The sequence below is a fragment of the Bombus pyrosoma genome, linkage group LG8 (assembly GCF_014825855.1).
Source record: "Bombus pyrosoma isolate SC7728 linkage group LG8, ASM1482585v1, whole genome shotgun sequence".
NCBI classification, from domain to species: Eukaryota; Metazoa; Arthropoda; class Insecta; order Hymenoptera; family Apidae; genus Bombus; species Bombus pyrosoma.
The window spans coordinates 5,854,582-5,872,360 of NC_057777.1; the positions used below are offsets into that span (position 1 = coordinate 5,854,582).

Below are 17,779 nucleotides of genomic sequence, written 5' to 3' on the forward strand. Positions count from 1 at the left end.
CTTTATCAACTTTGGTAATACTGTAATTATCAGCAATGTTCCGTGGCGTTTTCTATGCACACCTGTCATACGTCACTGTGAACGAGGTTCAGTATAGTCTGAAAATTTCCAGCAAGCTGTTGATTTCTACGTATTTCTTCTGTTTATCTCCGATTACGAAACTGTAAAGTTTGTAATATCGAACGTCATTACATACCGAGTGTTTTGTTTCCAAACGCGCGAACCTTTTGAAAATTGTATACGTAGGCAACAGGTGTCTAACATCGCACATGTCTCTTTGATTCTACCGATCATCTCGAAATTAAACGATTACACGAATAATCGTGCCAAAATCTCTTATTTTTCGGAGTTTGAGTCATGGTAAAGACGGTCGATAGAATTTTATATCGAAGTGTCCGTTTTAACAAAGTTCCGCGATAGAAGTGCGATAACCGTGTATACTTAATCGTCAGTACGTAAAGATGGAATACGATTATCTTATTAAATTCTTAGCCCTCGGAAATTCTGGAGTCGGTAAAACTAGTTTTCTATATCAATATACCGATGGCACGTTCGAATCTCGTTTTATATCCACTGTTGGCATTGACTTTAAGGAAAAACGTGTGGTAAGAGATTGTTTCATTATTCAGTACTTATTCACTTACATTATTCTCGTTATTACCAAATACAAATTGTATTTGTTGATTTTTATATAAATTTTATTTATTTAAAATATCTTGGAATATGTGGGTCAAAGTATGAAAGTATATGTAAATGTCTTCAAGATACATATGTTATCATGTACAAGCCAGAGTCATTAACTGTTACAGATATACCAGACAGCAAATGGTAGAACTCAACGTGTGCATTTGCAGCTGTGGGACACAGCTGGTCAAGAGCGGTAACATTTGTTATGATAATTCATTTGAAAACTTGTATTTTATAGTAATATTCATACCAAACAAGGCTTTTAGTGTTTCCTATAAAATGCTTAGAATTCTTAATGAAAAAATTACATTTACTAATATGGTATAAAAGAAGGACATAATAATAAGGTTTAGGAATTAACATTTGATGATAGAGTAATGGTAGATTTGATGAAAGTGCTGCAATGTCATTAATATCCAGGTTCAGAAGTCTAACTACAGCCTTCTACCGGGATTCCATGGGTTTTCTCCTAATTTTTGATTTGACCAATGAGCTGTCCTTTCTTGAAGTAAGAAATTGGCTGGAGCAGCTTAGGGTACTCATTATTTATTAATACTATTACTGTAAAAATTGTGCAATGAACGACGATTTGAGTTAATTTATTTATGGAACAGAATCTCCATTAGGCATACTAATATCTTAGTTGGTTTCATGTGTGATGATTACTTGGTATATATTGCATGATGTGAATTAATACTGTAGTAAAGATATTTTGAATTTGGGAATAAAAAGATTCAATGAATTATGCATGGAAACTTAGAGCATGAAATATGCTTTACTTTGCATGTTTGTTAGAGAATAATTGTAAACAAAATAGTAGTCATAGTAGCTTGCAGATAATTAATAGACTTATTGTACAAAGCTCAAACTATCGTTCGATCGAAAAATTATTGAGATTTATCATATAGATAAGTGCAAAAATTTCACTCAATTAATAAGAAGATTTGTACCATGTAATTAATGTATGATATAATCATTAACGTAATGCGTATGACATCTGCGAAATTATGTTAAAAATATCGATATTTTTCAATTATAGAAGATAAAGAATAGATAAATCGTGAGTTTCGGGTATGAGGAAAGTCTGCCCCTGAAAAAGTAGGAAATTTTGATCTTGAAGAGGAAGAAATCTTAAAGAATCATTAACGTAATCTGTTTATTGGCGCTAGGAACTAACTGAAGAAATAAAGCAGCGTTGTACATAGTGCGTTAATGCATATTTTTAACAATTTTTTAACGAGAAGAGTTTCCAACTGTTTGTTCATAATATTATCTGGATGTTTTTGAGAATTTTTGTTGTAAGAGAAGATGGATTAGAATTGTCTCATTGCCGGATTTAGTTGTAAGCTCTTTATCTTTTGCATTGTGGTACGTTTCTGTTTCTCATTGATTCTCGATTTCTTTGTTTGATCGTTGATTCATATTTGTACACATGTAGACTCACGCATATTGCGAAGATCCAGACATAATTCTCTGTGGAAACAAATCCGATCTCGAAGACAAACGGGTTGTTAGTGAACATAAGGCACGGGAATTAGCGGAGAAGCATGGGTAAATAACATACTACACGTCATTCATTACGTTCTTTATCAGCCATCCGATTCATTCAGCCCTGTTCCTATCGTCTTCCGTTCTATTTCCTCTCTCGAAAATCAAACAGAATATCCGAGTTGCCCGCCTTCTTCTCATAACAATTTCCAAATCCGTTTGTCACCTATATTTTCTTCCAATTCTTTTATTTCATTTCGCTCCGTTTCATTGGTATAATTAGAAGAGATGATACTTACATAGGATGAAATTGCGGCTTATGCTATTCAAGTCTTCCAAAGATTCTATATAATAAATAATCTATATAATAAATAATCTATATAATAAATAAATATATAATATATAACGAATAATCTATATTAAGAAGTTCACTATGATTTACGATATTTGAAAAATTGTATTGAAAATCACGGAAGCCTGAAATAGTGTAAACTGCAAGAATCCAGATTAACAGGAAAGATAAAGAATCTGAATGAACTATACTCTTTAGCTTGGTCTACTTGGAAACGAGTGCAGCTACGGGTCAGAACGTGGCACGTGCCGTGGAGATACTTCTGGACCGGGTGATGCGCAGGATGGAAACTACCGTGGATAAATCACTGCTACCTCACCAAAGAGTGTTACGATGCCACGAGCGCGACACACCGCCTCCAAGTACTTCCTGCTACTGCTGACACTGTTCTTACGCGTAGCGTAGCTGAATAAACTTGCCTCGTCGAGCTTGCACTTTATTCAGCTAACAACGTGGCACAACTGACTTGTACTCGAATCTCCAGTCGTTTAAATATTCCAAGATATCCTACTAACGACTGTGCACGGTAGAATATCAAGGATGTACCAATTCCGGAGCACTAACATAAATTCAAAAGTTTGTGCACCTCCATTAGAAAAATTTCTGATCGAAATGGTCGATAGTTTACTTATACATTTGCGAAAAGGGAACTATCTTGTATGTTACACACTTGTGCATCGTTGTATTCTGAGAAAAGGATTCGCGTTGTTTCCTGGTATTCACGCGCACACTATCGTCTTCCATTAACCGCTTCCCCTGGTACAAAATTCTGTCTGATAAAAACCGACGTTTATCTTCGACGTGTCGTACCTTTTCACCTCTTCGTGATAACGTGATCTACTTGTTACTGTTGTACGCACAACGTGTTCAATATTGTCATATTTGGTCTGTCTATTCATTTGCCAAAAATTGTGATACGATAGCGTTCCGATTACTTAGGGTGAAACGATCAATTTTCGACATGTATATGTATTTTTGATGCTATTATTGTACCCATACCAAAGATTCATACGTCTAGTCGTTAAGTACTGTGCTGAGAATACAATCAAAATGTTGTTTGACGCACCGTTTATACTGTGGTTAATCGAACGTTGATGTGTCCCTGTTCTTATCAAGTTTTCAAGCAAAATGTAATTATATCTTGTGGAGACTATATATATGTTAATCCTTCTAGTTATTAAGGAGGAGTATCATCGAATGTTTATCTGTGCAGTTACGGCTGATCGAGAAATGTTCGAAATATATAGAGATATATATATATATCTGTTGAATACAGGGTGGGATGATAACTTTCTAGTTACTCGATATTATATTATAGATCGTTGTAAAATGGATGGCGCAAAATTGCAGTATTATGGGAGAATGAATCTTGAAACTTGGCTCTTCTTTGCGAGAAGACATTTTCATAATATTTCTCCTGACGTAAAAATTTTGCCAGGCTGTTTGAAACGATAGAGATATTCTGAGTTATTGCCCTATCCTGTGTATTGTGTCATACGTCGACGTAATAAAAGCAGATTGCACGAGTTATATCTCTTCCGACAAAATTTTGTCGCTCATTTTCAGTTTGCTACGATCTCGAGAGCAACGAAAAATGAAAATGCACGATGAATACAATGATGAATTAGGCTAGTGGATTTTTTATCTAACTTTTTCTCGCGTACAAATGGAATCTCAAAATTCGATCGGTATTTTAACGTTTGTATTATCATTAAACTACGAATGTATTTTCGAATTTATTCGATGTCGCGTGGGTCTCGATGTGTTCAATTACGACCAGATCTTAGCAAACTATGTCGCAACCATATAGTGAAAATGTAATTTCGCGTGACGGTGTTCGTGTCGATGTGTGACTGTGTTTTTCGAGACTTTTCACTGTAAGCTGTTCAGACTATCTCGTCTATCGAACATTTCGACGGACAGAGACGCGTACAGCGTGCTCTATCATGTATACGTACTTATTCAACTACTTCATGAAAATTCTGTTTGAAGGAAATGGATCCGAACAGAAATGTCCAAGAAGAACATCTCGCTGAGCAAATAAACGCTCTATAGTTCCGCTTAAACGAACTTCTATCCTTTTATCCTCGAATCCTCAACTGGTAAGGCCATAAAGTAGCGTACCTATGTTGGCTAAGCATGTACAATATAAGCAACGAAATAAAAGCAACGCTGCTCCACCAAAAACTCGACAACAATTTAAAGTCAGCCAACACGAAGTTCCAAGTAGATTTCCAATACAATCAATCAAACATGATGCCCTAGGAGTGTAATATGTATAGGTCGTTCGAACTTTATCTTTGCCAGTTGAAGGTTGAGAAAGCGTCCAACTTCTTTGCTGCGAAGCTAGAAATATATAATAGAAAGAGAAGAAAGAAGAATGATTTTGCTCTATAGCAGAATGTAACCGGCAGGTGTCCATCGCGTAGTTTTGCGTACTCCGTTGGGGCTTGAAATCAAATACAAGCGGATCGAGTGATGGGGAAAGGTTGCCTAGAAAACATCTCGAATATCAGCCGGTGAAACTTCGTTTCATCAATAATGTGGAGAAAACGCGCAACCAGGGAAGGTTCGTTGGGAAAGTTCCGCGGCAGAACTTTCTTTATGGAAGTTCGATCGAAGTTTCTGTCTGCCAGGTTATTAGCCGGCTATTTATACACAACGCGGTTATTGTTTACGGCTACGCGCGCTTTTTAAGCTCGCGGAATCGGGCAAGATGCATTTTTACGAGCGGAAGTTGGAGCGCCGCCACGCTTTTACGAGGATCGCCTCGATCATTCCGCGATCGGACGAACTTTTGACTCGTCATCGAGAGAGATGCTTTCAATGAGATACTGTACGTTTCTGTGCACTTATTCCAGGCAAACTTATCGAATCAATAAAAGACAGAAGTTGTGAAAACGAATGTAAATATGAGTCGAGTTTTGTTCTGCCGGATGAATTGCAATTTCATGGCTATATTACTCTTTCCCCAGAATTTCCTTTTCCTTTATTTATATATATAAATATAACATTATTTCGTTTCGTTTTTCCATAACGAGTCATCGAACCGATGCATGATGTAAAATGCGATAAACCTGTGCAGTGATACGCCGGATGATTCGTATTTACAACCGATTTTTTGGTCGCGTTCAAAATTCCGAATAATTGGTATTTCAATTAAACCGATTGAATTAAAGTGTTCCGTATCAAAAACCATGTCAATGACGCTCATAAAACACGCAACGTACTTGCTTTAAATCAGCGTTTGTTCTACAATTATTTCTATTATACATGCATGTTCTACGAATACGTGCCAACAGATTCTATTCTCTAGAGTATTGACTGTAAGACACTGTAAAAATACTATCATAAAAACTTACGCGTGATTTCACATTTAAGACGTTCAATTATTTCTGCTACTAACATTATATTCTAATACTTGTTAGAATCTTCTAATATCAGACGTCACCTTTCGTAGTATTCAATAAGGGAATTATAACTACACCGAGGAAACTGATCACGTGCAGTGGGAATCGATATTTATGCCTTGCTTTACCCTCCTTTGAAAGCTCGTCGACCAATCGAACGATTAGGCGTCCGTAGCTTTGTCTCCGTCGACAACGTGCCATTGATATCGGTAACGACCACTTTGAGACTAGCAGTTAGGCCCTGTCCCTCTGTGTCGCCTAATTATTACGCGGACCCTCAAGTTCATTTGATAGCGGCTAGACAAAGCGATGGAACCGTTCAAAGCTCGCAGGACTATCAAAAGGACGCTATTTATCGGACCGTGGTTGCTCGTCGGCCAGACATGGGGGTCTCTTTCCACCGACCTGGTAGTCAACCTCTTGTTCCTACCCTTTTATTCCCTATTCACAGTGCTCCGGCGCGTTCGAAATTTCGCTCAAGGTGAAGCCCAAGTTTCCACGACACGGTGTCAGAAACTTGCGACCGGAAGTTTAGCAGAGTCATCGCGGTGAGGTGACCCAGTCGTGTTGGTTTACGGCTCCTCGTAGATAGAACGGACTTATCAACGGTGGAAATTAGCAATTTCGAGAGAATGCTTAATTCCTTCGAATCGTTTATGTTCTCGCTTTATAACCGTACTTTCTTTCGTATCGCGAACTATAATGTTTAGCCTCACCAGCTCTTGAATCCATGGGTGGTAATGTTAGCCAGTTTCAGCATGGCTGCTCCATAAGTGGAACGAAGTTTCCTGCGGTACAGCGTCAGTTGCAAATAAACCAGGAAGCCGATGGGTGCTATCAAAAGCAAGACCAGCCAAGAAAGCAGAAGTTGCAGTTTAGTTTCAGTTTATGTACGAACGCAGCATTATGTCAGAGGAGCTTGCAACCGTTTGCCGACAGTCAAACCCGTGATAGTAGACTTTCGATCGCGAAAGTGTCCGAAAAACAAATTAACCGAGAACTACATGGGAAAGTTGGACTATCGAGATACGGATATTGATCACGCGAACAGCGATATATCAGGATGAATTAACGGCCGAGCCTTGGATAAGCTTTCCCGTATATTTCACCTTCGACCCACGAAATACAAACCGACTTTCGGTTACGTGGGTCAAAGGCAGGATCCTGCCCACACGGCAGATCTTCACATCGCGTTGCTACGTACGATCTCGTGTCCTCGCTCGATTTGTCGAACAGGCTGAGGAAAGCGGAACAGTTTCAGTTAGATATTGGTCTGCCAGATAAAACGAAATTACCCGGCGACCTCGAGCATTGCCGGACACTGGGAATCGTTTGGTTTTCTGGGTCAGCGCTGCTGTCGGCTGATTTATAACTTCCGGCTGATACTTCATCGCGGAAAGTGGAATTGTACGAGGAGGACAGAACCGTGAGGATGATCGAATGGATGAGGAGAAATGATTCGGTGACTTTGCGTCATCGAGAAACATATCAATTCTCTTCCGGTCTTTTTTATTCCGTTGTTATTTTTAAAATGATTAATGAGATTGTTAAAATGGATTAGCAGAAACGGTAGAGTAATAGAATGGACTTTGGACTCGGAGAAATGATTCGGTAACTTTTACTTATTATTAAAGAAGAATATTGATTCTTTTGAAATTTTCGTTTTCATATTCCTTCGAATTAATAATAAATAATTAGATTACAACGGTAAAGTCAATAGAAAAATTACAATTAACTTTTGCGTTTAACTTACCAACAAGGTAATCAGATCGCATTACCTCTAGTTACATTCTGCGATCCTGTTATTTGGAAGGCGTTACGACGGAAGGACATAGCAATATCAGCGACTCTTTGTGTGTCTTCATATCAGTTACTACTGGTTGATATCGTTTACACGAGACCTCTGATAATATTCTGTGCTCCTAGTAACAGCAAACCAAAAATACCTAGATGTTGCTATTAATGCTGATACCTGCTTTACGTCCTTCCATTGCTCTTCTTGTTTAATACCTCTGTTATCTTTCTATATTCCTATTAACATTACGCAGAATACTAAGATGTTATAACGAAAGTTAGCAATAATATCCTTCTTGCCTAGTAATTTATTGCTCTTTTTGTTCATTGACTTTATTCTTGTCTTATATTCCCGTTAACATGGAAACAAAAGTAACGGAAGCCTATAATCAAAGTTGGTAGTTTCCGCGTTTGAATCCTCTATTGACATTCTAGTCCGCTGATAGGAAAAGCCACTTTCCGTCAAGAATATTCCATTACAACGTAGAACGTTGCGAACGTTGCTAATTGAGAAGAAAGTTCTAAATGCATAACTAATTACAATTGTTTAGCGAATATTTTACAGTTATTATAAGCTCAAATTGTTTATCGGGTGATGAATTTGATATAATTAGAAACAATTGTTATTTTTTTAATATTGTTAACATCGATTACATTTGATGTTTTACCAGTTCTAAGTCAAACGAAATTTTTATCCCCAAGGCAAAAGGTAATTATTTCGAATGGTTCAGCAATCGGATTAGCGAATTACACATTTTTATATCTGGCGAATAAAAAACATTTCCTGTATTTGAAGCAACATAGACGATGCAATCAGCCGGGGGAAATTGTCTTTTTGCTTCCTGTGGAAAAACTAAACTCGCCGCTTGAAGTGGACCAGATAAAGCGTTGACAAATAGCTCGTATCGAGCTGCTCCGGAAATTGCTGCGTGCACGAGAAGCTTGAAAAATTAGACATTATCCGCCGGAAGTCGTTGCTCCACAGCCAATCGTTGCTACTTACGTTCGACGTCTCAGTTCTTTCTTGTCGAATCTATCGAAGTTACGCTGAAGACTTATATTGATTTACAATTTAATATAGGAAATAACAATTGCTTTGATCGCAGCTTCGTGTTTTCTAAGAAATCTTCCTGTTGAATTTTATTATTCGTCGAAAAGACTCTTCTGGGTTGGTTATATAACTTAAAATGTAACTCAAAAATTTATTTTTATATCGATATGTATACACGCTAACGTATAGAGAAACAAAACGAGAAGATCACAGACCAGAATACTTACGGGTACAAAAGATTTATTTCTGCAAAGTGAGTGAGCCTTATTCGGTTCCAGACAGTTTTCCTAACATCACACAGAAGAATCTTTCGAAATCATCTAAATGAAGAAATAGAAAAAGTAACTAAAATCAGTGAATTGTTCGTATTGGCTTCGTAAATCAGAAAATTTGCCAATTCTTCTCGTGGATTAGACTCCACCATCGCTCCTCAATAACTTACCAATGCATTTCAGCGTTTTATCAGTCAATGGAAATTTTTGAGGGACTCAGAAATAGTCTTTTATACTCTTATTTTAATAAAAAAATTCTTCGGAAATATCAGCGCGCATCGGGTCAATTCAAATTTCCATCGGATGCAAAAGACATTCACGCCAAGTTGCAACTTCCTACTGGTCTTTATCGTACTTTTTATAGTCAGCGTTCGCCTCTCTCGGTGAACTTTCCTATCCTGCATTGTCCCCCATTGTCGTGGCACGGATTTGCCGGAAGAAAGAGACGGCCAACCGCATCTGGAAGTAGCCGCGCCATTTACGATTCCCCGGGCTGCACTAAAACAAAGCGGAAGTGGAATAAGAAGTAGCCGATGCTGTGGTTCAACTTTCTCGCCGTTGTAACGCGCGATCGTGAGGCTTTTTCTAGATCGCGGGTTCGAAAGTGGCCCGCGATAAGGATAACGATCCCCACGGAAACGTGACGTTAATTGGAAGACGATCAGCCCTTCTTCCATTACTTTACCACCACCACGCTTTACCACCTTCTCCATTTCCTTCGAATCGATCAGCCAACTACCAGCCTCTGACGAGTCGTCAGGAATCTTTAATTGTTTCCTACGCGACGAGAATAATTTCCTCTTTCGTTTCGTCTTTTACCACTACGTCATCGTTTCAGCCGAATACGGAGATTGAAAGAGATTTCTCGATCGACGAAGTCTGCTGACTTTAGGAAGCTAAATGTTCAGAGCTCAGAGAGACTAGAAGCAACTGAGAAGCTTAATGAGCGTGCAGCGTGGAGAAGTGGAGGGCGGGAATATCTGGAAAATGAAGTGTTTGATGTCGATCAAAGGATATTAGCGGTGGATTCTTAAGAATTGTGATATTGTACTTACACGATAGTACGCGATCGTCTCATTCTTCTGTTATTATATCAAAGACCAATGGTGTCTTACAACGCAAAACGAGTTTGATTGTTCCGTGCAATGAAATGTAAGACGTCGAAGCTCAGGTAGGAGAGTAAGTTGGAGTGTGATTTGCAGCAGTAAGAGATGGGGAGAGATATTAGCTAAGCTCGGGGTTAGTCTATTTTCATGGGAACAAGGTTGCGTCGTTGCCATTTGCTTCACATGATAATTTGCTCGGGCCGCTTAGATTGAATCTGCATTAGCGAACAATGTGTCACGGGTTCGACTGCACTCTCGAAATTTCCCGATCGAGAAACAATTCGATCCTCCGGTGATATTTAAATCTTCGTGTCGGACAGGTACCGGAAGTTTCGTCGTTTTAGTAGACGGAAAGGGAGCGACGTGGAATCAGAGCGAAAGGGAGATGGAGAGCTTTTGTCCGTGTGAATGAAAAATGACCGGTGCGCGCGTATAAAAATTCCGCTATTTGCATATCGCTATCGATAGGAAATCGTTTAGCATCGATGGGAAAACATATTTTTTTCGCCGTGATGGGAAAGGAAAATAAATCGAAAACTGGCAGAAACTGGTTCAACGGAGTTAAGAAAATTGTTTGACAGGAATGTTAGAGGGATTCTCGGAATTTAGAACCAGAATGCTTGATGAATATTCACTCGCGATATTGGTAATATCTTTGGACGTGGGTACCGGAGGAACGTTAACAGGCACGAGTTTATATTTTTTTCACAAAATATTCACGGCGGAGAAAGGATAATACGATTGAAAACAAGGCGAGGAAGGAAAATAGATGCGGGAAAAACATTTGTCAGATCAAATTCTGAAGAGATTGCGTAAATAAATTTTGAACATGGCGAATAATTTCAGATAATTTGTTCAATGTTTCACCAGTTTGCGTTACTTACATACGTTTCGCTCCTGATTTAAATAAAACGCGAGGAGACCTTGTCCATACGTTGTGGAATTTCACACACAAAAAGGAATCGATTCACTAGTTCATCAAGCCACAGGAAATACTCGATTCGCGTTTTTTTTTTTTTTTTAATTAGTGGAAAAACGCAGGTCGACCGGACAATTACGTATTATCAATTTGAAGCCCGGCTGATGAAGCGTGAAACTGTATTAACGCCAGATTTTTAATTAAACTTGTTCAAGTAAAGCGTTCCTCGTTGACCGTGCGAACTTTGTCGAGAACGCAATTTACAGTTCCAATCGGGGGAATCAGGGAGTTAGCCTGACTATGCAACAATTTCTAAAGCACGCAAAGCTTCGTTTAACACGATCTAAAGCATTCTAGCCTCGATGGTTCGATTTTGATCCCGAGATCAATCGGTAAACAATTTCTGAAGCGACACTCCAGATCAGATGTGACGCAGTTACACGGGTTGTCTGAAATTGAAACATGCTTTGAGCTTTGCCCGGTCTGCCAAACCTGCCGAGCATCGACCACGTTTGATTTCACGTATTATAACTTAACGACGAGGAAATAATTCAGTTCAGAGAACACGCACGTTGCTGTATAAAAAAATCTTGATCACAGTACCTAGACAGATTGTTTGCAATTGAATAAGCAGAGAAAGGCAGATAGAGAAACGGAGAACAGAGAAAGTGACAGTGGGGGCGAGAATTCTTCTATCTTTCAGTAGCGATTCGTTCACGAGAAGTTTCTTCTTCCAGGTCCCCTGTAGTTGAGCTAGTTTCTCATGTTTCACAATCTCCGGTGAAACAATCGAGCGCATCGTATTGTCCCAGGGGACACAGGGGAATGAACATCAGTCGAGCAGAAGCGTACGAAGAGGCTTGTGAGCCACGTAGAACAGTTCTTTCTTCTGAAACGCGACATCTATTCCGTCGCCCGTATCTATGCACCGATCCTTCTTCCTCGATTGTTTCGCGGACGGTGAATCTACGCTGGCAAGATTGTTCATTGATTCGCGAATTAAGCGAGGCCTGGCTGAAAACTCGGCTTCCGAGAACGGATAAAGGAAACGCGGATCTATAGTCTTTGTTCTATAGAAGATGAATATCTCTTATCACTTTAAAAATGGTACTCTTGGAGCGAAATTAAGATGACAAGCCTTAAGTGGCCCTACAATGAAAATGTCTTATTATTCGCAAAATTGATATTTCAAATGTTCGACTATAATCTCTTATTAAAACCGCGATATTATAACACGGTATAGCGTATGTATGGTAATTGCCAGGTTGCGGATTTTTATGCATTTTCAGAATTTAACATATACGTTGTACGTAGTAATACACAGAAATGTACGAGATATCCGAAGAATAACAATCATGGTAAAATTAAGTGGATGAAACGAATCTTCCTTCGGATTCCGTTTCTTCACTCGTCTTCATAGAGATATAAATTTGCCAACGATTAACTTATGCAACTGCACGAAACTATTACAACGTTCGGAACCAGTGTACTTCGGAATTCAACTAATTTTACAACCTCGCTTGATCTCATTCACCTTCTGAGTACCATTCTACTTTCATACTCTCTACCCATATAATTCTCGATACGTTCAATTAGCAGACGTGTACCATAACTTTTCCGTAACTTCGGTGGCCGCAAATTGATCCGCAGTACACGAGGTCTCCGTATCACGAGCGTCGTCCAACAATTTCACGACGAAGCCAGGTCTGAATCGCGAGAAATCGCGCGGGAATGGCGTAACTAACGAGGCCGCGTCGTTAAGAAGCACAGAGGCGGAGGATACACGGACCGAAATCGAATTACCGTGCCAAGGGACCGCGTGCTGGGAGATTTCCATATCCCGCAGTGATCTTTTCCTCGCGCCGTGACTTTCGACGATCGTGAACTACCGCGAGCGGCCGGTCTGGGGGACGTTTTATTTCGACATTATAAGCTATTTCGCTTCGAAATGGGACAAATGGAATTGCCGTGGCCATCTAACAGCGGTCTGGCTTGCTCTCGCTCTCTCACGACCGAATGCCGGGTCCACCTTTGCCAGAACTCGTTCCGATCCAACTCGTGAATGTGATTCCCGCGAAATTAAAATGTTCGCCCTGCCCTATCCTTCTCCACCTCCCTATCCCAGCTAGTGCTTCACTCCTTAAGGAGCTATTGGAATCTCGAACGATTTGAGATTTCGTGCGACGTCTTGATCTAGATGAGAGATACGCCCCTCTCGTGACCTCGTTAAGATCAGATCGATTCAGATATTTATTCGCTTCTACGTTCATCTTGATTTTTTCTCGGTTTGGTTAGTGGAAGAGGTTTTTCTTTTCTTATTACGATCATTGCTCGAAGACCACAGAGAAATATAAGTCACATTCTCCGCGTTTTATAAATGGAGGTTACAGAGGAATACGGATAAGTCTAATTTTGTATTTTTTACAGCAGAGCAATTTTAAAAAATTCAGTACGTTGCATGTGTTACCAGAATTTCCTTTTTATTTGCTCCTATCGTATTTTTCCTGTATGCTTTTCGTTTATCTTACATACGAGAATGAATTAGCGTACAAATAGTTTCTACATAGATGGTGCCAGAGCAACAACAAAGAGTGTACAGAAAAGATAAACAGAAAGAACGTAAAATGGATTAAAAAATTTATAGAGGAGATGTTTCAGCGGATCGGTTGGCGATTAATAGGAATCGCTCTTCCGTTCTTCGGAATTAGATTTAACAAGGTGTAAAAGTGCTCTCGGCGGTGTGTATTAGATAACCAATCCCCCCAGGATTGTTAAGGTCCCCGGCTCTAGTTCGGGCAAACTTTTAAATTCCTTGGAAAGTCGCGAGCATCGCGAAACTTTCGTGGAATGTTCGATTTACGGGAAGTTCCTCTGGGTAAACTCGAGACGCTCCGGCAAAGTCTCTTTCCGTCTGTTTTTCCAAACGTTGGAGAAACGCTTTGTCGTGCACGATGACGCGATACGCGACGCGTATTCGATGTTGCATGTAATTTACGTTCTTGAAATCCGAAGCGCCGCTCAAACTTTTAGAATGTTGGCCACTTTAAGCTTGGAAATGGTTCAAAGGGTGCGAATGTTCGTCGATTTTTCGCCGGTTTAATCTCGAAATACCATTATATATCGTTTATTACGAAACTCTTTTGCGGAATATTGCCTGAAAATATGGATTTTTCTACCCCACGTTGATACGTTTAATAGGGTCGTTCGCGAGTCGTCATAATCCATTCTGAAGCGAACTCGTTGCGGTGGTCCTTAATTCTAATTCTGGTTTCCGTTCTGGCGCCACTTCTCTCGCTGTTAAAACAGCAAACGTCTCGTGTCCGCAAGACCAAAGTACAAATTCAACTGTTCCCACCTATTCCATGTATGAGAATTCCACTAAAAGCTACGAAGCATACGAAAAGCTTCAGTTGTCCGCGCCCTGGTCAACCACAATTCAGCTGCTGACGTTGCACACTTTGTTAATATCTGTCGACATTCTTACGCGATTTGTGAGACTGTATTCCTTTTTTCTCGCCTCTTTTTTTAACCTAAGCGCGCAGCTTTTTTTTCTTAAATCTTCTCTCTCTTTCAATGGCGTCTAATTACCCTCTCCGTTGAGCGGACTCGGTTTTTTATCCTTCGAATGTCATCGACGTCGAGCGCGGAGAGAGGCAAACGAGACGGAAGAAGTTTCACGAGAGTCGACACCTTTCCTCGGCTTCCGCTCCTCTTTTTTCTCCCATCGTCTCGCGCTTCGATTCCAAGGATGCGAAATTACGACTTAATTAAGCAAGAAATCTTTCGAACGAATGACCTCCGTCTCGTAACTTGATTAGCACATTTCAATTGCAAATCTCCAGCCCCGTCTATCTTCCGATTCATCGTGGAAACCGGCGTCGCCTCGGACACTTCGAGTTTCGAACGTGCAGGCGAGGGGAGAAGACTCCAAGTCTGAGCATAGCTCTAATCGCATTTAGGCGAAGCTGAAAATATTGTATATCGGGTGGCGATTTAGATAGGTTGTTCAACACGTTTTCATTTTTACGTTATGTACAATACTAATACAATTACAATATTAATACAAGGATTCGATAGTTGTACGAAAATAATGAAAGCGTTTGGATTTATTCTCTTTTACATCCAAACTATAGAAAGGACGGACTGAATATTTTAAAAAGTATAAAAATAAGTAATTCTTTGTTCTAACTATTCGATCGCAAATTGGCCCTAGTAGATTTTGCAACGTGCAAAAATAATTGCAGACGAAGACGCACATATCACTCTTGCGTAACAAATCTTACTCAAGGTACAGCAAAGGAATATATTCGACACAAAGTAAAGTAACAAAAAATCGGTATGTATTATACGATTCTAATGATTACCAGTTTTAATCTTTTCTCAAAGAAGATTTGCTTTAGCATGAAACTTAGTCCTGGTTCCTCGGTTCCGCGCGACTAATTCGAGATAAAGCATACTTGTCTCACTGGTGTACACACATAAGTATATCGGATCTGAAGCAACGTTGGTGCAACGAAGGTTGCTTATTTTCTGTTACAGAATACCGGAGATAGACGGTGGAGAAAATTAGATTCGGATCATAAAAGGACGGCGAAGATAAGAAACCGCGATTTTCGACCAGGCGAATAGCCCCGTGTGCGCAAACAATCGATAAGTAATCAATGCTCATCGTTGCCCAGGCTTTTGTTGCCTCTCCCTTCCGGCTATGTACTTTTCTCTCCCGATTTCGATGCGAGTTTAAGGCGGAAAATAGCCGCGGCGTCGATAACTGCTTCTCGGTATAGCTTCTGGTTTTGCTCGAAGATTGCAGGAAATGCATTGAACACGTCTACGATAAATCATATCGATGTTGGTCATTAATCAAGAATTTATGGCCTTCACGCGTTCACTGCGGATCCGATTTTCATTACCAACGATGCTGCGTTCTCACAAATAATCTTCACGTTTGCTCTTATATTCTGTAATACCTTATATATAAATTATCGAGGCTGATATAAACTGGTGAAATTCTATTGGATGCACTTGGTTTCTTACTTCATTGCCTCGTTACACCAATAGAAAGATACAAAATACAAGAATAGGAAAATTACGTCGTTGATTGATTTTGAGAGGAACATTTTGCTTCATTTGACTGGCGTCAGCGTTCCATTCGTGTCTCGGTGATTGCGTTCATTTCAAAAGCGTCATCGTCACGTTGCTGTCACAAAACGGCCATGCGTGAATACATATACTGTCAGATCAAAGTGACTATTCTCTGCAATAGTCTTTCACAAAGTGTCTATATACTAGAAACGCAGATTTTTAATCTTTTTTTTTTTATACATCCATTCTTTTCCGTTTTCACGGTACGAGTACTTTTTCAAGCATATAGCCGCAGAACGAATTGTCGTTCTGACGATGGAAACATTAACTCGTCGAGAAGCACATCCACTGTAATAAGAGCTTAATAGCGACACGAGCGACGAATAGTCACGTTTTTCGACACAGCATCGCCAATATGGGATTTGTCGTCTGTATCGAATTTAAATCTTCGGCCGCTGGAAAATGTGACTGGAAAATTTCAAAGATCGGTCGCGAAGCCTGCCTCCAAGATATTTCTCAGTAGCTATACACTCTTGGCACGTGAGTCAGAACAATATTAAAGACAGAAAGAACGTTTCCAGGCGGTGTCATAAATCAACCGACGCGCCTCCATAATCGTATTCAATCGCGTGGCCGCGCACCTCTCTGAATTCTCGATATTCGCGAGCATTTTCGGAAACGAATCGCCGTTTCGCGTCCGAAATCTTAACTAATCGCAAAAATTCCGCGTACGGAAGTCGCAAGTACACGTCTACCTCCACTCGGAGTTCGGCCGTGCTTGAAATCGTTAAACATCGATTAAATCGATCGTTCAGTTCCTCGAACGGAACTCGAGGAACACACGTTCGCGGCGGCAGATTGTGCCCAGGAGCAGTCGAGTTCCAAGTCCCGTTACATTCAGATTAGGAGTTTCTCGCCGGAGCAACCAGCGTACTTTAATAATGATTGAGTCGCCTTAGCGCAAGATTTACGAGTAGGAAATACGTCGATCGGTATTTGGAAATTGTATTTTAATAGGGAAATCTTGTTTATGGCATCGCTAAATCTTCGCTGAGAATGGAACAAATTTTCAACGATCGAACTTGAAACGAACGATCGTCGTTTCGTATGAAGTTAGCATTTTTGGAGGTATGCTGACTGTTTGAGTTATGACGAGTATGATGAATTCTACTGAGTATACTTTATAATCAGTTTATCAGAGAAGTTTTAGTTTATCATAGAAGTCATACAAGAGAAACTATTAATAATTTCTTTCGCGTAATAACAATGAGCTTGGCAATAAAACAGACGAAGCTCTACGTGCAACATTTACAAACATTTAGAAATCAGCTAATTATTCTATTCGACGTAATGTTATAGAATCGTAAAAAGTAAATTTATAGTCTGCAACTCGCGAGTCATCAGTTTTGTAAATTATTTTGCAAGAGAGCTCTGGCCATAAGAAGTTTTGCTCTTACACTTATTCTTGGTTATGAATGTCGACTCTTTCGTGTAATACCACCCACTTTTTAACATACTAAAACTATCTCATGGATCGCAGCCAGTAGCTCGTGGAAGTAAGGTGAGTGGGTCGAGTTTGAACAGATCCTCCTCTTTTCCCAACTTTCTCATTCTACTT

General features: G+C 39.8%; 1 protein-coding gene across 1 annotated transcript; it reads left to right on the top strand.

The window, feature by feature from the left end:
* Positions 1-52: 52 nt before the first annotated feature.
* Positions 53-5,432, top strand: LOC122570007 (ras-related protein Rab-27A). Its single transcript, XM_043731790.1, has 5 exons — positions 53-605; positions 810-880; positions 1,108-1,222; positions 2,126-2,238; positions 2,726-5,432. Exons 1-5 carry the CDS (start codon positions 462-464, stop codon positions 2,907-2,909), a joined length of 627 nt encoding a protein of 208 aa, XP_043587725.1. The 5' UTR covers positions 53-461; the 3' UTR covers positions 2,910-5,432.
* The last annotated feature ends 12,347 nt before the right edge of the window (positions 5,433-17,779 follow it).

Bases quoted from the DNA above. Each gene is read 5' to 3' on its own strand.
- LOC122570007 (XM_043731790.1), top strand. From the start codon at position 462: ATGGAATACGATTATCTTATTAAATTCTTAGCCCTCGGAAATTCTGGA. The intron at 606-809 runs GTAAGAGATTGT...TAACTGTTACAG, and splicing joins ACTTTAAGGAAAAACGTGTG to ATATACCAGACAGCAAATGG. The intron at 2,239-2,725 runs GTAAATAACATA...TATACTCTTTAG, and splicing joins GAATTAGCGGAGAAGCATGG to CTTGGTCTACTTGGAAACGA.